Source organism: Peromyscus maniculatus, chromosome 9 (assembly GCF_049852395.1).
Source record: "Peromyscus maniculatus bairdii isolate BWxNUB_F1_BW_parent chromosome 9, HU_Pman_BW_mat_3.1, whole genome shotgun sequence".
Lineage (NCBI taxonomy): Eukaryota > Metazoa > Chordata > Mammalia > Rodentia > Cricetidae > Peromyscus > Peromyscus maniculatus.
In genome coordinates this window covers 55,251,659-55,279,036 of record NC_134860.1, presented here as the reverse complement: position 1 = coordinate 55,279,036, position 27,378 = coordinate 55,251,659, and the positions used below count along the sequence as shown (strand labels likewise).

Here is a 27,378-nt window from a genome sequence, read left to right as displayed (position 1 = left end):
TAAAATTTAATGGACATTTAAAGGCAGTGGAGATGAAGGGATAAATGTGATGAACTGTGCTGGGACTGCTTGATTGCACATGAGAGGGACAAGGGTAGTTCTTTACTTCATTACAAAACATCCAAAGGACAGGAGTGGAAGGGGAGCTGGTTAGGGAGAGGAAAGGGGTCAGCAGGAGTGTGGACACAAGAGGGCAATGGGCAGAGGAAGTAAATATGATAAAATACATTATGTTCATGCAAATGTCATAATAAAACCCGTTATGTATGATTAATACTTGCTAATAAAATGTTTTAAAAATTCAAAATTTACTTTTAAATTACAGAGGAAAAATAAAGCGGTAAGAGTCTGAAAAAATCTCAAATTTATAGAGTAAAAAAGCCTCTAAGTAGGCGACTGAGCTACCCTAGGAAGGCCTGTGCTCTTCTCTTCCCTAAGCCGTAAAACCCTTTCCAGATCTTGAACGTCACATCCTTAGTCCCTTCCTGCCATTTCTCAGTGACGTGCCTCAACCCCTACCTCTTCCCTAGTCCCACACCTCATCTCCAGGGTTGGCAGTGAGTCTTTCTCCTTTTATTAGGCAGACAACTGACTGACAGGCCAGTCTTAACTAAATAGACCAGGCCAGATTGGCTGCTTATGTAAAGCATTAACTATGTATTCTCACTAACGAACACAGATCCTATTAATCTTTTCCTTATTCTGTGATATATACATGTATGTGTGCATGCACATGCGTTCACATACATGTTGAGGCCAGAGATCTATGCTGGGTATCTTCCTCAAGTACTCTCTACCTTATTTTTTTGAGTCAGGGTCTCCTTCTGAACCTAGAACTCACCAATACATCTAGACTAGCTGGCCAGACAATCCCCAGGTCCTCTGCCTTTCATTGCCTACCAAACGATTGGGATTACAGGCATGCGTTGCCTTGACTGGCTTTTTAAGTGAGTGCTGCGGATCAGAACTCAGGTTCTCTTGCTTGTGTGGCAAGCACTTTACCGACAGCCATCTCCTCAGCCCCCGACTCAGCTTTTATCTGCAACTTGCTAAACACCAGGAAATAGTCTAAGAGCATCAGACATCCAAGGAAAGAGAAACAATGAGAAAAAGACAAGAAACCAAAAAATACAAACAAAATTCATAATCAAACAACACATGCAAAGAGAAGCATATTTTAAAAGAAACATCAATAAACAAAGAAACCAGCCCCAGTATTACAGACATATATGCAACACCTTGGAAGCAACAGTGCCCATATCAGGCGACCTGTGAGGATAGAAAGGGGATGAGATGGTGATGAGCCTTCATGTTTTATAACAGTACAAATAATACAACCAAAATCTGAGGGGCTGGAGAGATGGCTCTGTGGTCAGGAGCACTGGCCGCTCTTTCGGATGACCTAGGTTTGGATCCTAGTACCCACATGGTGGCCACAACCACCTGTAACTCCAGTTCCAGGGGACCTGACACCCTGTTCTGGTCTCTGTGTGTTCCAGCCACATAAGGGTTGCACAGATAGGCATGCAGGCAAAACACCCACACACATAAAATAAAAATAGGAAAAATATTAAAACTTCTGAAGCATATTTGGCAAAACATTAAAATGTGTCAAACTGTGGCACTAAACACCCTCTACGTACTTTTTGTATATTTGACACTTTTCATAATTAAAAAGGAAAATCAGTGGTTTTTTTTCCTATTTGGGAAACATTTAAAAATATCATCTCATGTCATCAAAAACTTGGGGACACAGTCAGTCTTATAACTGTGGTAGATATAGATATTAGAAAAGTCGAGCAACATAACAATGCTGATCCAAATTTTACATAGCATGGCTTTTGAATCATTAACTCCACTAAGAATAATTGGTTATTTATTAATTTTTCTTTTAGGTTTTTTGAGACAGGTTTTTCTTTTAGGTTTTTTCTCTGTGCAGCTTTTGGCACCTTTCCTGGAACTTACTCTGTAGGCCAGGCTGGCCTTGAACTTACAAAGATCTGCCTGCCTCTGCCTCCCAAGTGCTGAGATTAAAGGCGTGCACCACCACTGCCCAGTAATGGGTTATTTTTTTAAAGATGTCAACAATTCCTTAATACAATTTGCCGTGTTGAACTTACCAATGTTATAAAGTGCTTCAGTACAAGAAGAATCATTTCTTAGGGCCTCTTTATAGAATTCAGCTGCCTTCTCATAATCACCATTTGCAAAAACCGTGTTCCCTTTATTAGTGAGAGCTGATGGGTTGTATCTATCCGAGTTCACAGCTAGGTCTGCATAGCTGCTGGCCTGGGCAAATTCATTTTCCTACAGCAGGAAAGATACACAAACTTCAAGTCTAAATTTCCAGTCTCTTCAGAGAGTTCTGAGATTACAGAAACGATAAACAGACTTCCCGAGATTATACAGGAAGATGAACAGAGGCAAATAGTTGACATTTCTTGGTTTTGACAGGCTCTTTGTAGCTGTCAAGCTCAAGCAGCCAAGTTCCTATGGCTGGCTCCTCTCGCCTCCTGGCTTGATAACACGAGTATTTGTACGTAGGCGGTCCCCGTTCACCGCCCAGGCCCCGTGTCCTCGTTTGCTGTGAGCCGCCTTCCCACCTGAGGCACGGAAATAGCTGGAGGGCCTCAGCCGTCCCCTGCTCTGCACCTGGCTGCGGCACCCACGAGGCGTTGGCACTGCTGCCCGGGTACTGCTTTCTCTTCCTCTCGCAGTCGAGAGCTTGATCAGGCCCTTGCCATCGTTCACATGAGGCCCGTGGACCCCTTGATTTCATTGGGACATGGCCTTCTGTGCCAGGCCAGCTCAGTGAGAACCCCTTTAAAATGCCCAACTCAGTGGCAAACATTTCACTATTGCCCCATTCCAGGGAACTTTTCTTCCCTCAACAGAAGCCCTGTGTCCATCAGCAGCCACGCTCTACTTCCTCTTCTCTCGGTCTCTGGAAACCTGTATTCTACTTTCTATTTCCCTTCCTATCCTGGACACTGAATATTAAGCGGGACCTTTGTGTATAGCTTCCTGTACTTGGTGGTTCGTAAGGTCTCTGTACCATGTATCAGTGGTCTGTGCTTTCAATGGCTGACTAACGTCCACGTATGAACACCACAGGTTTATCCCTGTGTCACTGACACATATTCATGCTGCTTCCATTCACCTTTTGGTTGCTATGAATAATGCTGCTGTGAGCGTCTATGTGTGAGTCTTTGTGTGGACTCTGAACTACGGCTTATATAAAAGTTGGTCCCAAGAAGTGGAGAGCAGCTGTGAAGAGCTGTCTTGTGGACAACACACCGAACTTAGGAGAGCTGTGAGGCTGCTGTGCAGGACTGCAGAGGAGGGAACTCAGTGGGACCTGCAGAGGTGGGAGGGAGCCGCTCTCTGCGGCTGAGCAAAGGGCAAATCAAGTTTGTAGTTGGAAGGCAACTGGCATAAGTGGCGCCCACCTATTTCCAGGAGTCCCAGTGATTGGCACCTAGTAGGCACTCAATGAATGCTTGTTACAGATGGTACTCTGCAACCCCGTCCTAAGTCATTTCACCTGAGATGCCACTTTCTCCATCACTAACACGATGGGTTGAAAGGGCTGGCTCAGCATGGTCTTGCAGCTGCCAGCCCAGAATTCTCTGTTTTCCCCTCACCTCTTAGAGCCAGGCTTCTTACTCACGTCTGCAGACTCAGGCCCTGGCAGCACTGGTCACAGTCGGTCCTCAGCGTACGCACTCCACTTACCCCATGCACCAGTCTTCTCTGGAGGCCCTTCCTCAGCTGCGTGCTCAGGCAGAAATTTGGCAATGCAAAACTACCCCATAAACAACTCAGGGTAAAAAAGCAAAACCTACCAGATAATACAGGAAGGAGAGGTTGGTTGCAGCTGCACTTTTCACTCTACTGTCCTTCTTTTCAAACATCTTCAAGGTGTCTACAGCCTAGAAACAGAATGTCTGAGATGACTACCACTGCTGTACAGCGGTATCCAAAGGTCTGGGTGGGGAAGGGGCTGTGTGGAGCGGGAGACAGAGGGTATAGGATGGTGCAGCCGTAAGTTCAAGACGACAGTTGGCAGGATGAGAATTTCATTCAAGAAAAGAATTAATCAAACAGAAAAAGACAAGCCCGACACCAAGAAATAACAACTGAATTTAGGAGCAGACAGAGGGATTTAAAAGTTGATTGGACAGAGCTGAAGAAGGACTGAAGCCCCAGCAAGGGTCACTGTGAATACCGAGCCTCGTGAATCAGAGAAGCATCCTCTTCACCCTCCATTATGCTGGGATGAGGACCTCAAAACTTTTCCCTAACTCAGTCCAACTTCTTCTTGACAGAATGTTCTAGGGCTTCTGGTTACAGCTATTTCAGACTAATCTATGGGCCATTTTCCAACAGAGAACAACCCGAAAAGTTATATAAACACTATAACAACTTGGAAGGCACTGGAGAGCTACTGAGGTAACCAGAACTTGAAGACCAAGATCTCACAAAAGGTTCTGAATAAAGTACAGAAAAAGGATGAATATATTTTAAGAAAAATGTTCTTTAAAGAGGACACAAGACAGAGGCGAGCACAGGAAAAGGGCTTTTATAAATGTAACTGGGATGCTCAGAGGAGGAGGAAAGTGGATGGCCAAAGAGTTCGAAATCAATAATAGAAAACAATTCTGGGAATGTTACCAAAATATTATCTAAAGTAGGTAAATATAACCCCATCTTCAAGTCCTGAGATATGGAAGTACATGTTTAGCCACCTGCCAAGTCTGATATAATGCTATCTAAACAGGATATAGAACAGTTAGACACCCTACATGAACAGTACATGGTTATCCAACCTAGAAATTATTTTGATATGAGAAGGAATAGGTGAAAAGGGATAGTGGAGTTTATTTTCTTCCTTTTTAAAAAAATACATTTATGTTTGACATCTTGGTGTCTCTACTTTATGGCATCACTTGTGTCCAAGCAAAACTCCTGCCTGCTTTTAATGCCACCATCCACTCAATTGACTACTAACCAGAGGAATGTACCACACGAGGCTGGAGTCCAAGGTCGTACCAGTAAGCACGATGATCAATTTGGTTAGAATGAGAATTTTTAAAATACTGGATTCCAAGGCTACCGGTGTCGCCCAGAGGTACAGTGCCTATCTAGAATGTATAAAGGTCTTGGTTTGATATCTCACATCACAAAACAAACAAACACACTAAATCTCACAATGTTGGTTCCCATATAAGTATGCTAGTACCCTTTCAAAGGGGTTTCAATGACCTTAAAAAACTGTTGGTCATTTCTAGGATAGTCTAACACTAGAAAAGAAACATCCTAACACCACATCTTGCCTTTTCACACTAAGGAAGGAGAATCCACAGTGAGTTCGAGGCCAGAGTGGGCTTCACAGCAAAACTCTGTCTCAAAAACAAAGCAACCACACACACACACCAAACAAACAACCCTCCCCCCTCAAACCAAACCAAAAAACAAGCAAACAAGCAAACAAGCAGGAAAAAAAACAGGAGATAACAAGATCTGGGCTAATTTTAACCGAAGAGGTTAAGAGTGTTCTTTATTTTTATTTTAATTTTATTTTTTAATGTGTATTAGTGTTTGCCTGCATGTATGTCTTTACCACTTATGTGCCTGGTGCCTGTGGAGGCCAGAAGAGGGCATTAAATCCCATGGAGCTGGAGTTACAGATGGTTGTAAGCTGCCACATGGGTGCTAGGAACGAATCCTAGGTCCTTTGGAGAATAGCCAGTCTCTTAACTGCTGAGCCAGCTCTCCAGCACCAAGAGTGCTTAGTTTTGGATGGACAGTTCTAAAACATGAACTATGGGAATGCACTATTAGCCTGTTCTTAAAAAAAATAAAAAAAAAAAAAAAAAAAAAAAAACTTAAAATGCCAAGATAAAAGAGATAAATAAAATTTTATACAGTGTGTCATCTATAACAGTATACTTCATATTCATAAATTATTATTCAGGTCCCAAGGTCACTTCAGCAAGGTAACAGAGACCAGTTTGTGTCACATCGTATGGTTCTACTGCAACGGGGGTTGCAGAGGTTGTTTGTTTGATACAGGGTCTCATGGCACTCAGTTGACCTCAGACTCACCAATAGCTGAGGATGACCTTGAACTTCTGATCCTCCTGTCTCCACCTCCCCAGTGCTGGGATTACAGGCATGAGCCACCGAGGCTGACAGTGGCATTAAAAAAAAGACTTATTTTGATTGTTTTTCTAATTTTGTGTATGTGTGCTCTTGTGTGGTTATGCACATCTGAGTGCAGGTGGTCTAGGAGTCCACAGGAGAGTCAGGTCCCCAGGAGCTGGATTTACGGGCAGCTGTGAGCCTCCAGATGTGGGTGCTGGGAACCAAACTCAGAACTTCTGCAGAAGTATGTGCTCCTACCCTCTGAGCTGTCTCTCCAGCCCCCTGGTGTGACGATAAAGTGAAAGGACAGATGTGAGGACTCTCTGGAAGTCTTCAGTGCTTTGTAAACACTAAGAGACTTAAGGATGGCTAATGGATCCACACAATTAGCCACCTCCTGGTACTGCAGCCTATCGACCATGAACACAGGATTGCTTCACTCTGTTCGCATGCTCTGAGGGAAGGGTGTTCTCCCCAGTCTCTACAGTTACTCCTTTCTCCTGTCTTCCAGACAAGAGGAGGGTCCTTCAGTCAGGAAGAAAAGAGAAAGCACAGGCTTGGACAGTGTGGAAAAGACGCTGTGGTTTCCCCGAGCCTTGCTGTCTGGGTCGAATGAAGTTTTGAGTTGCAGGTACATAGGACACCCATCATCAGCTTATGAACTAGGAAACCATGGCCATTCTGCCTGCTCTCTTTTGGTATCCCCTCTTCTTAAAACTGCAATCCTCTGCTTCTGTCTCAGCTCTGCTCTACTTGAGTGAGCACCGAAAGGAACAAAATACTCCACCCCACCCCTAGACAACAAGATAGCAGCCTGCCAGTGAGGGAAGCCAGGGTTCCAAGCCAGTGTCTATCACAGGAAAACACTCGAAACAGCCTCTAAGGAAGCTGCGCAGAGAGGACGAGACAAGACCATCAGATGCTATTTGGGCTCCCTGCACACACCAGCTTCTACATGTCTTAGCTCTCTGCAGAGCAGTCTGGGGATTTCAAGGCCTCAACCAGCACAAGGTTTGGTATTTTAAGAATATGCTCTATATGGAAAGTATTTATATTTTAAGAAACAGAACCAACATATTAAAAACTTGTCAGAGTTTATGGGTGGGGTAGAGCTCAGGGGTAGGGCACTTCAATAACATTCTAGAAGGAGTTTCCCTGTATTCACTGCCTGGACCAACGGACCTGAGAAATGCCGCTGCACTTACTTGGTTAAAGTCCTTTTGTCTCAAGTATGTAATTGCTTTGTTAATCTCCAGGTCGTTGGCCAGCTCCACGTACTGAGAAGCCTTCACCACTTCCACACACCTATGAGAAAGGTGAGACAAAGGGGAACTTGCTTTCATTTCACTATCCATGTTGTTGACCCCACTCCTCCTCTCTCTCCAAGTGTGTGTGTGTGTGTGTGCGTGCGCGCGCAACGTATGCACCCATCTGTTGGGTGCACACATGTACATGTGTGTGCATGCACATATGTAGACCGGAGGTCAAGGTCAGCTGCCATCCTCCATCATTTTCCACCATAACCTTGGCAACTTTTACAAGAGAAAGCATTTAACTGGGGCCTGGCTTACAGCTTCAGAGACTTAGTCCATTATCATCATGGTGGGCTGGTTGGCAACAGGCATGGCAGGTGTGGTGCTGGAAAAGTAGGTGAGAGCTACATGCAGGCAGAGAGAGAGCCAGGGCCTGGCATGGGCATTTGAAACCTCAAAGCCCAACCCAGTGACACACTTCCTCCGATAAGGCCACATTTTTCCTATTCTTTCTAATAGTGCCACTCCATGGTGACTAAGCATTCAAATGTATGAGCCTATGAGGGCCATGTTTATTCAAACAAAAACACTTGTCAATTTTAAAAAAGAATTAGCTGGGCACTTTTAATCTCAGCACTCAGGAGACAGAGGCAGGTAGATTTCTATGAGTTTGAGAGCAGCCTGGTCTACAGAGCGAGATTCAGGACAGTCAGGGCCACACAGAGAAACCCAGTCTCAAAAAAAAATTAAATAAAAACAATTAGCCAGGCAGTGGTGGCATACACCTTTAATCCTAGTACTAGGGAGGCAGAGGCAGGCGTATTTCTGTGAGTTCAAGCCCAGCTTGGCCTACAAAGTAAGTTCCAGGATAGCAAATGCTATTATACAGAGAAACCCTGCTTTGAAAAACGAAACAAAACAAACAAACAAACAAAAACCCAAAAAGAAGAAAAACAACACAGGAAACAGATTGTTTCATTACACCTGCTTCAGTGACTAAAGCAAAAGAGCCAGGCACGGTGGTGCACGCCTTTAATCCCAGCACTCAAGAGGCAGAGCCAAGCAGATCTCTGTGAGTTTGAGGCCAGCCTGGTCTACAGAGTGAGTTCCAGGATAGGCACGAAAACTATATAGAGAAACCCTGTCTTGAAAAACCAAATAAAATAAAGCAAAATAATATTTGTCATTAAGGGTATGGTTCAGTGGCCTAGACCATAATTCAAAACAAGGAATCCCTTTCTTTCATAGAACCTTTTCCTGAAAAGCCTCATATATAAAAGTGTCTATCTGCCTGAAACAGGGACAGAGGACTGGAGGCCCTTTCTGCACTCTACCCCATCTGGAGACAAGGCTCATGAAATTTGAGTTCCAAAAGAATAATCTGGAAACCCAGGTATACACAGCAAATATTTATTAAACGTCTACTACACGTCAGACATTATTTTTGGTACAGGGGCTGCAAGAGTGACACAATACTGTCCCTCCCCTGTGAGGAAAGAACAGTAAAGCAAGCTCTGTACAAAGGAATTCCACAGACACTGCAGCTCAGTTTGGAGGACAAACAAGCATGAACGACTTGAGAAAAGAAAAGGAATCCTAGGGTGGGTAAACAACACATCTAAAGATGGAGAGGACCAGCAAGCCGGACCTACTCAAGAGACTCAATTGCTACATGGGGCGGGAAGCACTCAGGGAGTGGAAAGGGAGATGGCCTGAGAAGCAGGTGGAAGCCACATCCTTCAGAGCCTCTGGAGAGCGAGACAAGGATGCTCACTGTACTCCCAAAGTCCCAGACAGGGATTGAGGACAGTAAGAAACTGAGTGTCGGTGCAAGTTCTGCACTCAGAAAAATTACTCTACCGTCAGATGATAGGTAGACAGGCTGAATGCGTTCTGAACAGAGAGGTTTGAACCTAGACAGCACACAGAAGAGCATACAGGTCATTCTGAGAGAAAAGGAGGCAGAATTGATGTGTGGCTGCTGAGATAAAGGCCATGGAGCTAAGTTTAGATTTCTGGCTTAGACAGTTGGTTAATTAGTGGTATCATTGCCTCAGACGGACAATTCAGGATGGGACATGCAAATACACGTTAACAACACAGGTTAAAAGAGAAGATATGCTTGGGACTACAAAGTCTGAACTAGACAGAACATTGAGAAGACAGGCAGAGCTGGCAGCTGAACAAGTGAGCCTACAATACAACACTGAGTTTTAGAAAAAGTTTTTGGGATTTGACAGATATAAGGGACAGTAAGAGGCAGAAATGCTGAACTGAAAACTTTTCTCCTCACATGTCCAACACAGACTGTCTAGAGGCTTCTACACAAAGCAACTTTCTGTTTCTCTTAGCACAAAAACTAGCTGTCTTACATTTAACTCAATCCTGTGACCGACTTAATGGGCACAAAGCTGTGGGACATTTCAGACCCTGTTGTGAGGTGTGTCCAGGTTCACACTGCACCCTGAATGCAGCAGAGGGAGGAGGCTCTCTCAAGCTCTTCAGCTCCCACTACTTGCTGTCACAGCACACAGAACTGGACCAGTTCATCACAAACAACAGTCTGAAGGACACAGATAAAGAATGTGACGATGGTCAGTGAGATGGCTCAGTGGTTAAAGCTCTTGCTGCCCGAGCCTGACAGCTTGGGTCTGACTTCGAGACCCAACCTAAAGGAAGGGGAACGGACTTTACAAAGTGGTCCTCCGACTTTTCTATGCACACCATGACACCCACACCCACACACAATGGGTGAGATCAAAAGGGTCCTCAGCAAACTGGAGGAGTCTGGGGTCTTCCACTTTAAGATCTAGGTATTTTAAGCAATATATGTGTGAAGGGCTGCAGGCATCTGGAACACTGAGACTACTCTTCTTTCTCCTTAGAATGTTCTCCTTCCCTCCACATCTATCTGTACCAGATATCAATACAAGATTTCTGTGGCCCCAGTTTATAAATTAGGCACTCCGACTAAGTTCGAGCAGAGTGCCCTAGAAAGTGTTACTTTATGTCAGGGCAATAATCACTTAGATTTCTTTGTTATTGTTGATATAATTATTTGTCAACTTAGTTCAACTGTAAACTTCTTGAATGAAAGAAACTGAAAAAATTTTGACTTATCACTAGCCTCAATAAATAAGTATTTATTTTTGTTGTGGCTGTTGGCTTTCTGAATATGATACTAAATCATAAATGACAAGGAAGACTGGTTAAACTCTTCCTGGAAAATAATTGATAGCAATTCCTTGTTAGAATAAAACTTTTTCAGAATGAAAACACCTGACAGAAATAACACAAAGTGTAAGAGGTTAGAGACAATCAGTCATGGTTTTGTTGATCACTATTACCAACGAAGCTGTCAGGGGAACAACTTGTATTGCACTCCTAAATGAGCATCATGTTTTTCCCTGTGTGGTTTTCCAGCATGTGACAAGCAATTCCATTAGTGTGATATATGTATGGAACTTTAAAAGCAGACCCTAGCACCAGGAATTGACCTCATTCTTTACTATCTGCTTAACTGAAACCAGTTACAACCCGGCTTCAAAGAAGGTTTTTGTCTTGACCACTTTATAAATTCCAAATTTCTCACTCAAATCATGCGATTTTGCAACCACCTCAGACCATGCTTCTCTCAGGAAATACATCATCCCCGGAAAGGGTACTCTGTGTAATCCTTGAAGATCTGTCCTTGGTCTTACAGCATACTGGACCCAGTTCTCTTGTACTGGGTCAGGTTGTTTGGGATACATATACATACAGTCAAATGGTGTAGGTGAGGGTGTCAAAACCAGCAGTTTCTCAACAAACAGTGTCGGGAACACTAGCATTTTACATGCTAAAGAATGAGGCTGGGTCCAACCTTGACTTAATTCAGTTACGAAAGTTAACTTAAAAATGATCAAAGCCCTAACTGTAAGGCCTAAAACCACATAACTCTTGGAAAGAAACATAAGGCAAAAGTCTTAAGACAGGGCTGGTGAGCAGGCTCTGCAGGTAAAGGCATGTGCTGCCAAGCCTCAACCTGAGTTCTATCCCGGGAATCCATGTGGTGGAAAGAGAAAACTGACTCCCACAAGTCTGACCCCCACGTGCACACTGTGGCATGCTCATGCCCCTCCCCTCAAATAAATATGAAAAAAAATCAAGACATTTGGCTGGCAATTATATCTTGGATATGCCACCAGAAGCACAGCTGATAAAAGAAAAGAAAAAACAGATAAATTAGAGCTTGTGCAAAAAAGCAATCCACAAGATGTGAGAAACTATTTGTGAATCACAGCTGGTATTACTATCTAGATCCAGAGAATTCCTAAAACTCAACAACAACATGACAACACGATTCTAAAATAGCAAGACTTGAAGAGACAGGTCTCTAAAGAAGACATACAATGTCTGAGGGGCTCACAAAAAATATGCTGAACAATACAAGCCATTAGTGATTATCTGAAAATGACGAGGTAAAATGCCCCCACCTATGAGGATGGCACACTGTTGAAAGCTTTACTCTCTGAGATCAGAAACAAGACAAAACCATCTACATCACCACTTCTCCTCACCACTGAAATGGATGGGTGCCCTTCTAGGACAAAGGAGCTCTGCCGGGCGTGGTGGCAGAGGCAGGAGGACCATAAGTTTGAGGCCAGTCTAGGATACACAGGAAAACTCTGTCTCAAAAACCAACAAACAGACCAGGGAGATGACGCCTCAGAGGGGAAAGTGCTTGCCACCAAAACATGAGTTCAAATCCCTAGAAGCCAGATGGGCAGTGCGAGCATCTGCGACTCCAGCACTCCTCTGAGAACATCGGAGGAAGACACAAGAGAGGACCAGCTAACCCGACAAACACAGCGGGAAGGAAAACAAGAGAGACCTGTCTCAAAAGGGTTCAGAGGGTGAGGTCCAACATCCAAGGCTGTCTCCTGACTCCTGCGGTACACACACACACACACACACACACACACACACACACCACAAGCAAAGCATAAAGGTCAACAAGAAAAATGATTATCTGTAGATGGCATAAGTGTAGATATTCAAAGAGCATTTAGAGATAGCTACTCAAGTTAATAAACTAATTGTTGGGGGCTGGACAGATAGCTCAGGGGTTAAAAGAATATACTACTTTTTCAGAGGACCTGAGTTCTATTCCCAGCACACATATTGGGCAGCTCACAGCCCTTAACTCTAGCTCCAGGGAATTCTGGCCTCCATGGGCACCAGCATGTGCACATACACACATATACATACACATACTTCTTAAAAACAGTGAAAAAGAGCCGGGCAGTGGTGGTGAACACCTTTAATCCCAGCACTTGGAGGCAGAGCCAGGCGGATCTCTGTGAGTTTGAGTCCAGCCTGGTCTACAGAGTGAGATCCAGGACAGGCACCAAAACTACATGGAGAAACTCTATCTTGAAAAAAAAAAAAAACACAAAAAAACAAAAACAAAAAAAAGTAAGATAAGTTGTTAAGGTCAATGGGTAAAAGAAAAATACATTAAAAATTATATGACTATGTATCAGCAATACAAGTAAAAAAATTCAATTTAAAAACTGAGATATTTACAACAAAAATAATACCAAATGGGACAAATGTAACAAATGATATACTAGACTTAAAACTAAAATGTGTAACTGAAAGAAATTTAAATAAATGGAGGCATGTATCATGTTCATGGGTTGGAATGCTCACAATACAAGGGTGTTGCCTCTCCCTCTCCTCATCTGCTGACTGCAGTGACATTCTAAGCACATCCCCTCCCAGGTCAAAAGAGTTCAGAAGAAAATCTACCGAGTGGAAAAAGATAGTTGTGAAGCACTTGCTTGATACAGGACTAAAACAAAAAATATGTAGAGGACTCCTGAAACCAAACAATTATAAACAAAAACCATAAAACTGGCCTGAGAAGGATGGTGTGCTCCTGCAATCCTTGGATGCAGAAGGAGGCAGGAGGACTCAAAGTTCCAGGGTAGCCTGGGCTACACAGTGGGTTCAAGACCGGCCTGAATCACACAGGGACTCAAAGAAAAAAAAATGAAAAAATCCAAGGGCTGGTGATGGTTCATTTAACCTGTATAATGTACTGGGCTCCATCCCCAGTACAGCCAATAAATAATTATAAAAGTGAAATTTAGCAAAGAACTGATCATATAAAATGACCACTTGGCAAATAAGAAAGCCTTAGAAAAGAGGCTTGATTTCACCAGGAAATTACACATGAGATACTACTCCACATCGACTAGAAAAGACAACACTCAAGACACCACCACCAAACTCTAGCAAGGACGTAGAGCAACACTGCTTTGGGGGATTCAGAGTGGTGCAGGTGCTCTGGAGACAGTGGGCAGTGCCTGACAAAATGACCTGGCTGCTACATTCCTTGGTGTGTACTCAAGAGTTGAAAACTTATGTTCAAACAGAAACCTACCCATGGATGTTTTTAACAGTGTTATTCACAGCTGCCAAAATTTAGAAGCAATCAAGGTGCCCTTGGATGGTCAATGAGTAGATACTTGTAAAATGAAACGTTACTAAGAATTAAAATGTAGCAAACCTCAAAAATACGTGGAAGAAACTTACAGACATGCTACTACATGTCAGAGCTAACATGAGAAAGCTATATAATATATGAATTCAACACTATAACAGTCAGGAAAAGAAAAAATTGTGGAAGCAAAATACAGTTCCAGGTAGCCAAGGTTGTGAGTTGATGGAGGAATGAGCAGGGGAGATACTCTGGTGATACATCAAAGACACATGCGTCATGTTTCATAGCACAAAGGGAAGCCTGAACCCCAGGCCTGGGGTAATGACGGTGTGTCTATATAGGATTATCAACACAATACAGTATGGAATGTTGTTGGTAAGGGAGTCTTCATTGTGCACCTGGAACTGCAATGATTGTAGCCTTTTTTATTGAACTCTTTTCCAAACTGTACTGTGTTTAAATAGGCCTACAATGAATCTCCTGGCGTCAGATTCCCGAAGTTTGATCTAGCCTGACCAAGTTGACCTAAACCAAGTTTACTTCACATGGGTCACTTCCCTGCCGGCAGGAGAGCTCGCAGGGATCCCCCTTGCTCAGTTCCACATCTGCATAGTTCAGATTTCAATGGGCTAAAATGTTTCACAGCAAAACTAGTAACCACTTAAAATACAACCCCACGGCTACCATTGAAAAACCTTTTAAGTGGAAATGAGCTTCAGAAAGCTGGTTTGAATGAACAGAAAGTAGTCTTTGGACCTCAAAACTGCTTCCCTTTAACTGGATAATTTTAAACATACAAACACAGAACTGCCCAAGAAACTAAATTAAATGGAAGACTTGATTGGCATCTTTCTTAGGAATGTCTGTTTAAAATGATATATAAACAGAACAGATATCAAATAGCTTAATTTAAATGTTTTATTTAATTCCAAGTCTTCAAAGTTCTCCAAACACTGAACAGCTGTCATGTCTTGAAAAGACTGTGACTTAATCACAGCAGTTAGTGAAGTGCAGGAAAGGAGCAAAAGGCAGAACCCAACAATGACGGTCACGTGCAATGTTTCCCCGCATACACATGACTCGGAGTCCCGCCTGTGTGCAGCCTTACTTCACTCTCACCCACCCCTCAGCCCCCGTGGTAATTCCCACTTGCCCTCTGTCTCTCACTCCATTTCTTTATTACATTAAGTGTACAAATAATGTCGTCATCGGGTACCCCACCTCTCCTCTTCCACATGTGAAGTAGGAACCTTCTCTGCCTCTAGCCACTTTAAGGATGCAGACATGGTCTACTGTTTTGAGCAGGAATACAGGTTAGGAAAAGGGTTCCAATGCATGTGCTCAAATCTGGCCACTGAGACACAGCAGGAGAATCTCCATAGGTTTTCTTGTGCAAACCATCTTCTTCCCAAAGTAGGAGACAATTTTCCCCAAATTCTTCCTTTAATTCTCTTATGCTTTACACATCTCACTCACCTCCTGGACCCAGGTATTTTCTAGAAGGTTGTGGACTAAGACTTCTGATATATTTCATGGCCCAAATTCACACTCCAACTTGGAGAACAACTCAGGTTTGGCTATGCAGTGCCCCAAGGACACCAGGCTGTGTGGTCATCCTGCATCACACCCCTCAGAGGGTCCTCAAAGACTAACTAGCTCCATCTCTGCCTTCTGGACACCCAGTGTCCTCCTTATGGTTCTCTTCACAACAGCATATCACAGGGTGACAGAAGATGCTCAGAGCCTCCCGGACTTCCTGAATTCAGACGGAATATGGCAACAGATTCCAAGATGGTGGGCAAATGGCAGGTTCAGAGACAGAGGCCTGAGAAAGTCTTTAATATCAATCATAAACTCTAAGGTTGTTTCCAAAGAGTATTGTCCACTAAGTTCTCTCTATCTGCAAGTATATTTATGTACATATAAAAGCTATATGGACAAATATATCTTACATGTGTATATTATAACATGGATATAAAATAATCACCCATAAACACACACACACACATACATATGTATGTATGTATGTATGTATGTATGTATGTATGTATGTATGTATATGTCAATCACTGCCAAATCCTGCAAGGTTTGAGTCCTGGAACCCTGACTAGAGATGGTGAGGACAGGAAAGACACATTTAAGAGGTACAGTAGAGCACATGGGGTTGGCTAGTCTTGGTAGGAAGTCTGTGGGTGATCAGTCTCAGGCAGTAAGCACTGGAGAAGGAAATTGCAGTTGCTTGTCTTTGCACATGCTGACCAATCACTCTGACTCCCCAGGAAAGCTTTGCCACCCCCCTTCAGCCTGGCCCATAGAGGCTGTTACCAACAGGACAATATGTCAACAGTCCCCTAGGTCCAAGGCCTTAGAGTCCTCAGTATATGCCCAGGTGAACTGTACATTCCTCTAGGTCTTCCTTTGCTCCTACAAATTATAATTTTTTAAAGATTATATAAGGTAATTTTATGAATATATACTTTTTTTTCAAGCTACTAAAATCAAATTTACACTTGACTTTCTTGTTATCTGAGAACTAGCAAAAAAAAAAAAAGGGTGGGGGAAGCTTTTGGCTTTTGAGATAGGGTCTCATGTAGCCCAGACTGGCCACAAACTTGTTATTTAGTTAAGGATGGCCTTGAATTCCTGATCTCCACCTCCCATATTCTGGGATTATAAGCAGAATTTTTGGTTTTTCGAGACAGGATTTCTCTGTGTAGCCCTGGCTATCCTGGAACTTGCTCTGTAGATCAGGCTGGCCTTGAACTAAGAGATTCACCTGTCTCTGCCTCCTGAGTGCTGGGATTAAAGGACTGAGCCACCACCTTCCAGCATTTTTGTTTTGTTTTGTTTTTTGAAACAGGGTTTCTCTGTGTAGTTTTGGTGCCTGTCCTTAAACTTGCTCTGTAGACCAGGCTGGCTTCAAACTCCCAGAGATCCGCCTGTCTCTGCCTCCCGAGTGCTGGGATTAAAGGTGTGTGCCACCGCTGCCTGGCGCATTTTTTTTTTTTTAATCAGAAGGTCTCATATAAAGGAATGGGTGCCTATCTAGATAACAAATAGGAAAATAAGACACATTTTAGGTTGCAAATGAAATCTTGAAAGTTCCTTCATGATAAGAACTATAGTAAGGGACTGATGGCTCTGGTTAATAGCACTTCTTAACCTCTTAAGAGAACCTGGGTTTGATTCCCAACAACTACATGGTGGCTCAGTTATGTAACTCCAGATTTAGGGGATCTAATGTCCTCTTCTGCCTCTGAGAGCACCAGGCACACACATAGTGCACAGACATACACGCAGGCAAAACACCGTACATATAAAATAAAAGAATTAAAAAATTTAAGAAAAAAATAGTAGGAGACTATGCTCTTTGATGAAAACAAACTAACATTCATATTTAAAAATGTTAAGTCAAGATTAAAAACTCCATGAGGGTGAATCTGGAGCTCACATGACAGGACATGCTGACTAAGTGCTCTGCCTCGATCCCTCCTATTAGGTCAGTCTGCACCACACATGGACTAAGGTGAATCTCTCTGGATAGACTCCAGTATCGGTGTGCTCATTTCCTATGTCACGGCTGTCTGAGAACGTCCTAAGCAAGCCTATCTTTTTGTTAAACGGGAGGCTATGGTTTCACAACACAAATACACTCAAGCAAGAATATTCACCGTGCTCTGAAGCAAGGTGAAAGGAACACCTGGCTTGAGTGACTTGAAAGATTAGAGATGACACGTGGGAGTGGGACACACTGTCCCTATGTCTGTGATCCTAGCACTTGGGAGGCTGAGGTAGAAGGAGCAAGTGAGTTCCAGGCTGGACCACTGTGACGTTATCCTGCTTGTCAACTTGACTAGCCCACAGTGAACTAAAACACAAGCTGTTGGGCACGACTGTGGGAGATTTGCGTGACTGGATTATTTGAGATGGGAAGACTCCCACTAAATCTGGGCCACACCTTCTAGTGGTAACCCACATTAAAGGACCAGGGAGAAGGAAGCTTTTGCTTTTTCCTGATTTGCCCTCACTCTCTCTGGCAAGTTCATCTCTGAAGCGATGCTGTGCCTGTATTAGAAGTAACTTTGAGATCCCAATGTATACTGAAGACCAGCAGCTCAGCAGAAATCCTCAGGACTCTAACGTCAGATTGGGACTGTGAGATATCCAGCCCCGTAGACTGAACAACTACTGAATTCCCACCTTTCAGACCTGAGACAGCCATTGCTGACTACTCGACCACAGCCTGTAAGTCACTCTAATAAAGCCCCTCCATATATATATATCCACACCCATATATATATATATATATATATATATATATATATATATATATATATATATATATACATACATGCACACATATACTTATGTGTGTATACATATTTTAAAGATTTATTTATTTATTTATCTGTATTACTTTATCTTATTATTATTTTTTAGCTTTCCTTTGGGGAAGGTATTACAAGAGGGAGAGGTGAATATGGGGGGTGGGGTACTGGGAGATGAGTAGGTTGGGGTAAATGATGTAAAATTCCCAAAGAATCAATTTTAAAAAAAAGTAAAATATGAAACTTTCATTTAGAGGAAAATTTCAGACACACTAGTTGTGAGCTTGATAAATCTTCAGTATGTCACTTGTAAACTAGCAGCAAAAATGCTAACACAACTACTATAATAATCTTCTAAAAATATAAAATACTGAAGATTGCTCCTCATCCTCCATAATCCACCCCCACCCCGGTAAAAACAAAAACAAAAACAAAACAACAACAATAACAAAAAACAACAGAAAAATGGTGCTCTTGGAAAAAATAAAGCACACAAAAAAATGAAGTTTGGGTGAGAAATCCAAGGAAGTCTCAGAAATCAAAGAAACATGAGAGCTAGGAAATACCAAATCAGAGAAGGAAAGCAACATAGAAGTCTAAAGTCTGATGGAAATCCATAACAAGATATGAAGGGAGCAAATCATCAAAGAACTTATATGTCTCCCTCAGTTGAACAGAAACAAGACTAAAAATAAAAAGACAAATTTAAACACTTGGTTATAGAATTTTAGAGAAACAAAACTGAAACGTTTGGAAAAAAATGCAAGTCACCTACAGATAACAGACAAGTAGCAATAGCCTTCTAGTCACCAGCAAAGCTAGTCAGCAAGGCACACAAGTGCCCGGAGCTCAGAACAAAGGATGCCAGGTCAGAGTCAGGCAGGGCAGCTCTGCAATCCCTGCTGAGGGAGGATGCTGTGAGTTCACTAGACCTGTCTAAAGGAAGGAAGGAAAGGAGAATGGAAGAGAGGGAGGAAGAAAGGAAGGACAGACAGGAAAGTGAGAACAAAGGGACAGCCTAGGACCTTAAACCTGACGCAGTGACTGGTCAATGCTGGACACACGAGGGCCCACCTGTGGTCCCACCACTCAGGAAACTGAGGAAAGAGAAGCCCAGAGGCCAACCGAGGCAACGCTCTTGAGAACCCCGCCTCAAAGAGTGAGAAAGAATGAGGATACCCCAGGGAGACCCACACAGACAGATATTAAGATACAATCAAGAGAAAAATGAAGCTACTGCTTGTTAAATAAAAGGGTTCAAACTGGGAAAGAAATCCAAGCAGACCCCAAGATGGCCTTCAGCCCCAGGTCACAACAGGAACCCTTCCAGAAACAGAGGCAAAGACCGAGGGATTCAGTGAGGGAGGGTGAGGAAAGCTGAACCACAAAGGAACAAAGGATGCCAGGTCAGAGTCAGTCAGTCAGGGCGGCTCTGCAATCCCTGCTGAGGGAGGATGCTGTGAGTTCACTAGACCTGTCTAAAGGAAGGAAGGAAAGGAGAATGGAAGAGAGGGAGGAAGAAAGGAAGGACAGACAGACAGAAAGAAAGGTAAGCAGGCAACCGGAAAACACAAAAACAAAAAAAACGTCATGGGTCAAACTGAAGCCTCCAGCACAAATTAAAAAGTTGACTCCTAGTGCTAACCACACTGAAAGACTTTCAATAAGAGGCTACTTGTTCTTTCTCACAGTAAGAAATGAGAAACAATCGGAAAATCAGGCCTGGGATGCTTCCAGGCTTCCTTTACCTTTTAGAAACCATGTGTGTGTACTTCAGGTTTTAAAGATTCTGGTAAGGGGTTATGTTTGTTTAAAAGTTCAAAATAAGAATTCTGTAAAAGTCAGATCTGTATTCAATACAAGAAAGAATTTTTAACTTCTTACAGATATTTAAAATCAAGCCAATAAAAAGTAGATTCCGAGCAGAAACTAAATGATCTCCTATCAGAGACACTATCAGAGAGAACCCCATGCTGGGTGTAAGAACAGGAAACAATTCAACCCCTGCTCATGTAACAATGTTCTGGGATTTACCTATCCTAAAATGCTTTACTTCTTTCTAGGAAACAGAGTATACATGGAGACAATGGCCTCTTTAGAGAGCCATTAATCAGGATAGAAAGTTTTTTTTTTTTTTTTTTTTTGGTTTTTGGAGACAGGGTTTCTCTGTGTAGCTTTGCGCCTTTTCCTGAAACTCACTCTGTAGCTCAGGTTGGCCTCGAACTCACAGAGATCCGCCTGGCTCTGCCTCCCTAGTGCTGGGATTAAAGGTGTGCGCCACCACCGCCCGGCCAGAAAGTTTAATACTAATGCCAAAATTAAGGCAGAAAAAAGGAGAAAAGAGAAAAATGTAAAAAAAGCACAGATTGGAATTTCTACAACAAAAGAATCGTAACAGTGGCAGCACACTGGCCTTAGCCACATGAGCAATAAGAAGACTACCTTACGAGAACTTCACAATGGTCGACATTAACCTTAACATGTAAGATAATTGGTATGGGAAGTACAGATGGATCCTAACCATCCTGTGTCCACTTTTCTGATGCCAACACAGATGGCGATCACAGCACACTCACAGAGTGTTACCGACTTTCCCCTTACCAGTTATAACCACAGCAAAGGTCGCTTCGATCACAGCACACTCACAGAGTGTTCCTGACTTCCCCTGACCAGTTATAACCACAGCAAAGGATGCTTCGATCACAGCACACTCAGAGTGTTCCTGACTTCCCCTGACCAGTTATAACCACAGCAAAGGACGCTTCGATCACAGCACACTCACAGAGTGTTCCTGACTTTCTCTTACCAGTTATAACCCACAGCAAAGGACGCTTCGATCACAGGAGCGATGAGCTTTGCAGCTGTCATGATATATTTTTCTGCCATGGCTTTCCTACACACACACAAACAAAAAGTTATAGTTAGATGTGACATGAAAGTAATTAATATTTAGTTCTCAAGATACAAGTATAAAGATTATCTATCAAAACTAACATACCACAGAAGCTTACTAGAGGACAGGCAGCCACATAAGAAATGTGTTTCTAAAGCCTAGGAGTGAGCAGGGCATGCCTCCTAGGAGGCAAATAAAGGCAGGTGGATCTCTGAGTTCAAGACTAGCCTGGTCTACACAGCACGTTCCAGGACAGCCTGGACTATATTGAGAGACCACATCTCTAAAAACAAAAACAGTACCAAAAAACACCCCAAACCAAAAACTAAAATGAAACCCAAACAAAAAAAAGCTAGGAGTAGCTGTACATCTAATTCTAGCACAAGGGAGGTGGAGGCAGGAGGATCATGAGTTTGAGGCCAGCCAGTCACAAGCTACTCTGGATTACACAGTAATACCCTGTCCCTCAAAACAAGGGCTTGAGATCAGCTCAAGTGTTACAGCGCTGGCCCAGCATGACTAAGTCTGGTTCAGTCCCAGCACTGCCACTCCCAGTACAGAGAAACATGTCTGTAAGTCTGACTAAAAACGACTAGCAAACACGACTAGCAATGTGAGTGCCTCCTGGATACCAGTGGGCCTTTCTCTTCCTGCCTGATGATGCCTTCTGACAAGGTAAAGAAATAATGAAACATAGACAAAGCTCTGCAGCTAAATTACATAACCTCCCTACAGACAGGAAAGTGAGGTGTAAATAGTCATTAAAGAAATGATGTATGGGATTGGGAAGATGCCTTATGGGTTCCCTAGCACCCGTGTATGAAGCCAGGTGCATGTGCCTGTAATCTTAGCACTGGGATGCAGAGATGAGGACCCTGGGGGCTCACTCAACAGTCACTCCAGCCACTGGTTGAGCTCCAGGTTCCGTGAGCAAAGGTGGAAAGTGATAGAGAAGGAAATGCAACATTGACCTCTGGCCTCTATACTTGCACATCCAGGCACACACACACACATGCAGACACATAAACCACACATGCATACAACCCACAAAAAGAAACTGTGTGTTATTAAAACAGAATCATAACATATTGCCTGTGTTGGTTTTTGAGACAGGGTTTCACTTTGTAGTCCTACTGGCCTAGAACTTGCTCTGGAGACCAGGCTGGTCTCAGTCTCACAGAGATCCACGTGCAGATGTGGACTGGGTCACCATGCCCAGGTGTATGTTACTTTTGAAAGTATGTAAGTATGTGTATATATGCACCATATTTATGTACTACAAAACGCCCATTGTCAACATCTGGAAAATCCGTTGTATTCCAAAATGTATACACCAATTTATAGTGATAGATTTTATTTATCTTTATCTTTCTTGGATTTATAAATGCAGCAGTTTTAAAAATGGACTCAAGGAGCTAGAGAGGTGGCTGAGTGGTTAAAGAACACTAGTTGCCTTCCAGAGGACTTGGGTTCAATTCCCAGTACCTACATGGTGGCTCATAACTGCCTGTAACTCCAGTTCCAGGGGATCTGATACTCTTTTCTGACTTCCATTGGCACTGGGCATGCATGTGGTATACACATATGCATGCAGATAAACACTGATCCACATAAAATAAAAATAAATCTTAAAAAGAAAACCAGCATATAATTCCCTTTATACAAGGCAAATTACAGAGTCTAAGGAGAGCTGGTAAAAACCTGTCTCATAGGATGTCAGTCAGAACAGAAGGCCTCTGCTTATGGCTGTTGATTGTACTGGGGGAGCTTATGGCTGTTGATTGTACTGGGTAATGAAGAGGCTGTGGAACTGAGCCCTTAACCTGTAGGGTCTGCATCAAAAGTGAACTGCTGGACACCTACTTGATGTCCAGAGAGCTAAACAATCATGGTGTGGAAAAGTCCCATATATTTGGTGTTAGAAGTAGAAATGGTACACACACACACACACACACACACACACACACACACACACACACACGTACATGCACACATAAATACACACACACATTACATGATAGTGGGGGGAGACTTATTGAGAAGAAGAAGATAAAGGGGTTAATATAATCAAAATTCATTGTACATATTGAAAAATAAAAATAAAGAAGAGAGCCGGGCGGTGGTGGCGCACGCCTTTAATCCCAGCACTCGGGAGGCAGAGCCAGGCGGATCGCTGTGAGTTCGAGGCCAGCCTGGGCTACCAAGTGAGCTCCAGGAAAGGCGCAAAACTACGCAGAGAAACCCTGTCTCGAAAAACCAAAAAAAAAAAAAAAAAAAAAAAAAAAAAAAATAAAGAAGAGAAAACAACTGTGGTCCATATTAGAGAGAGGAAATAATAAAATAAATATGGATTTTTCGCCGGGCGTTGGTGGCGCACGCCTTTAATCCCAGCACTCGGGAGGCAGAGCCAGGCGGATCTCTGTGAGTTCGAGGCCAGCCTGGGCTACCAAGTGAGCTCCAGGAAAGGCGCAAAGCTACACAGAGAAACCCTGCCTCAAAAAACCAAAAAAAAAAAAAAAAATATGGATTTTTCTTCATGCTTGATATCTAATTGGCAGTTAAGACAAACATACATAAGACAATTAAAATGAAATAAAGGTAAATAAATTGCAATATAGTATCAAATGTGGGGAAAGGGAATTACAGAGAAATGGTTAAGAATTGCTGAATAAGACCAGGCCTGGTAAAGTAGGCTTCTAATCCCAGTTTGAGGCAAGAGGATCACAAGTTCAAAGCCAGCCTGGGTGACTGAGTAAACTCAGGGTAGGCCAGGTAACTTAGTGAGCCTGCCTCAAAACAAAAAGCAAGGAAAGGGCTAGAGACACAGGCAGTGGTGGAGCAGGGGCATGGGCATACCCCCCCCCGCCCCCCCCCCCCCCCCCCGCCCCATTAGACACACACCCTAAGGAGAAGACTGGGCCAGCAGGGGGACCGCGAGCGAGCGAAGGAGGAGAAAGCATCCTTAAGGAGAGGATGCTGTGACCACTCAGCTTGGGAAACAGACACAACTGACAAGTTCTGTAAGGATCAAGGAAAAGGTGTCATTTTCTAAAACTGCAGCCACAACGTTACCTTTCACGTTCCATCTGCCTGAGATGGTCATTTTTTATAGCCTCAATCAGTAAGTTAGTATGGGGATCATCCTAGGAAAAGAAAATGAAAAGAAGTCAGAAATAAAAATAAAAACTTAAGATTTCTAACCCAAACCCAACAACTAGTTTTATAAAATGGTGCACAAATTAATCTATTCTGCTTACATAGAGCAGAACTTGGTTTTGTTTTGTTTTTATGACTGCCTATCACTCTCCATGGAACTAATATATATATTCTGAGCAGCAGATAAAGGGTTAGGACAGAAAGAATAAAACCGAATACACAAAAGCTAGGGTTTCTTGTAGAAATATGTGATACTCTAGATTGTAAACTCAAATCCAAATGTGTTCATGGTTATCCACTGCCTATCACAATCCACGTAACTCCCGATGAGAACGCAGACAAGGCTGGGCTGAGACAGTGACACGGTATCAACCTGAGCATGGAAGGCTTGGCTTTAATTGCCAGCACCACCAAAACAAACACCAATTTATTTTAAAACAACACACACCATTTTTCTCACTAATAATGTATAATAATCCATATTTATCCAGCGCGGTGTTCCAGGTCTACTTTCAACAGTTTACATACACTGGTCATTTAACCCTCACAATCTTGTAAGGCAGGTTATTATAACTGTCCCATTTTATATAGAGAGGAACTGAGCTGCGAGAGGAGTAAGTCATGAGTGGCAGGCCAGGCATCAGGCTCCATAGCCCACACTCTCTCTTTACTAGGATCAATAACACCCTTACATTCTACCAACAAAAATCTACTGCCAGGAAAGAGGGAGGGAAAGACAGACAGACAGACCAAAAGACAGAGAGAGACAGAGGCAGACAGGTATGCACACACACACACACACACACACACACACACACACACACACACACACACACGGAGATAGAGATGAGAGAGAGGGAGAGGGAGAGAGAGAGAGAGAGAGAATGAATATGAAAATTCTGTTGGATATGGTGAGCTATGCTTGCAATCCCAGCACTGGAGAGGTTGAGACAGAAGGATTTAGAGTTTTGAGGCTAGCCTGGGCTACTGGTTAAGTTCCAGGCCAGCTAGATTTAAGAGATCCTCCAAAAATAAACAATGAAGTTCAACTCTATTAAGCTAAAAAAAATATCACTTTGATCTATGAAAATAGATCTACCTATCTAAATATAGGCAATTTCATATAGTTTGACTTAATATATCAGAATGCTAATAATTTATGCATAAAAATATGGGAAATGTTTTCAAAATATTAAGAAAGAAGAATAAGAGGAGCAAGGGGAGGAGGAAACAACATTAACTGCCCAGAAACTCTTGTTTCTATTTTGATGTATTTTCTCCCAGTTTTTCATGTATAAAATATGGGCCTATACCTCTTTACTTAACATTATATAATATCTCCTCAGGTCTTAAAAATAAGACTTTTCAGAGGATGTAGCTCAGTTGGTGGAATGTTTGCCTGTGATCCATGAAGGCCTGAGTTATATCCCAAAACTGGAAGTTGGGCATAGTGGCACATGCCTAGAATCCCAGCATTCAGGAGGTAAAGGCAGGAGCACCAGAAGTTCAAAATCATCCTTAGCTACATAGCAAATTTGAGGCCAGCCTGGGCTAGTGAGATCCTATGCCAAACAAAACAAAAACAAGACAGAATTTAGGTTCCATGGTAGATGGACAGAGGTATAGACCAGTGGTGGAGCCCAGTGGTAGAGCATGTGCAAGCCTTAGGTTCAATCCTCAGTACTGCTGTTCCAGTTTATTTCTTACTGCTCTGACCAAAACACTGACCAAACCAACTTATGGGATGGGCAGTTCTATTTAGCTTGCAGGTTTCATCATCGAGGGGTGGACTGGCCACAGTGATCTGAATCTTCCACACCAAACCTTAATCAAGAAAATGCCCCACAGACCCAGCCACAGGCCAGGCTGATGGAAGCAATTCCTCAGCTGAGTCCTTCTTCCCAGGTGCCTCTAGTTGTGTCAAGCTGACAAAAACTAAAAGTTCCACGGCCACATGGTCAAGGTACAGTCAAATCTTACTTTTAGTGATTCCTTTTGTAAAGCTTTGACTACAACTGTGCAGTCTGGGTTTTTGTTGTTGTTTGTTTGTTTGTTTGTTTTTTAGAGACAGGGTTTCTCTGTGTAGTTTTTGTGCCTGTCCTGGAACCCATTCTGTAGACCAGGCTGGCCTCGAACTCAGAGATCCGCCTGGCTCTGCCTCCCAAGTGCTGGGATTAAAGGCATGTGCCACTACTGCAGTCTGTTTTAACCATAATCTCTAACCCCATGTCAAGAGCTCCATACTCAACTCAGTTTAAATAGCAAATGAAATGTATTAATTGCCTGTTAAGAAATTACAATTTGCTCATTTCCAGAAATAGAAAGACGCCACATAACTGTCATTTTCATACTCACACTTGGGGAGATATATTTATCATCTTCATCAATTTCTAACGGAACAGCAATTAATTTCTGGAATGCCTTCTTCATTTTCTCTCGATCTCCAATGGCGAAACAGCTGAGAATGAGGTTGAAGCCTGCCTTCAGATTCGGGGCCATACTCATGATGTGCTCGAATGAGTTAATGGCATCTGAATATTGACCAGTTTTTATAAATGTAATTCCAATGTTCTGCATTATTTTAATCCTAAACAAAAAGAAACAGGTTAGCCTGAAACGTCTGAACTCCAATTATGACATTCAAGTTGCCACACTTTCCTTTCTCATTTTACTTCCTAAGTTTAAAGCTTTAATAGTACAACAGACAGATCACAACATTTAATGTTACTGCCATATTTACACTCGTGGGACAGTAACCACATATTTAAGTCATTTCTATTACCTGAAGAAGAAACCTGTGCCTATTAACAATTGTTCCCCATCCTCACAGTCACTACAGAGCCACTAATCTACTTTCTGTCTCTCTCTAGTTATTGTCTATAAATAAAACTGTATGAAATGTCAGGCTCCACCCCCTTGACACAATGCTGCGGTTCCTCTATACTGTGGTATCAATGCCTCATCCCTTAAAAAAAAATCACTACATAGTATTCTATGGCATAGATATATTATATTATATTATATTATATTATATTATATTATATTATATTATATTATATTATATTATATTATATTATATTATTTTTTTGAGACAGGGTCTCACTATGCAGC

The 27,378-nt window shown here is 42.6% G+C and overlaps 1 protein-coding gene across 2 annotated transcripts in view; it reads right to left on the bottom strand.

Moving 5' to 3' along the window:
• Ift88 (intraflagellar transport 88) overlaps nucleotides 1-27,378 on the bottom strand; it is a 106,759-nt gene that overhangs the window by 50,349 nt on the left and 29,032 nt on the right. For both annotated transcript variants that reach the window (XM_076545090.1, XM_076545089.1), the window contains exons 12-17: nucleotides 26,623-26,854; nucleotides 24,184-24,254; nucleotides 21,025-21,111; nucleotides 7,353-7,452; nucleotides 3,846-3,932; nucleotides 2,121-2,307 (exon numbers count right to left, since the gene is read on the bottom strand). In XM_076545090.1, the coding sequence (XP_076401205.1) occupies nucleotides 2,121-2,307; nucleotides 3,846-3,932; nucleotides 7,353-7,452; nucleotides 21,025-21,111; nucleotides 24,184-24,254; nucleotides 26,623-26,854 (764 nt within the window). The remainder of the gene's footprint in view (nucleotides 1-2,120; nucleotides 2,308-3,845; nucleotides 3,933-7,352; nucleotides 7,453-21,024; nucleotides 21,112-24,183; nucleotides 24,255-26,622; nucleotides 26,855-27,378) is intronic.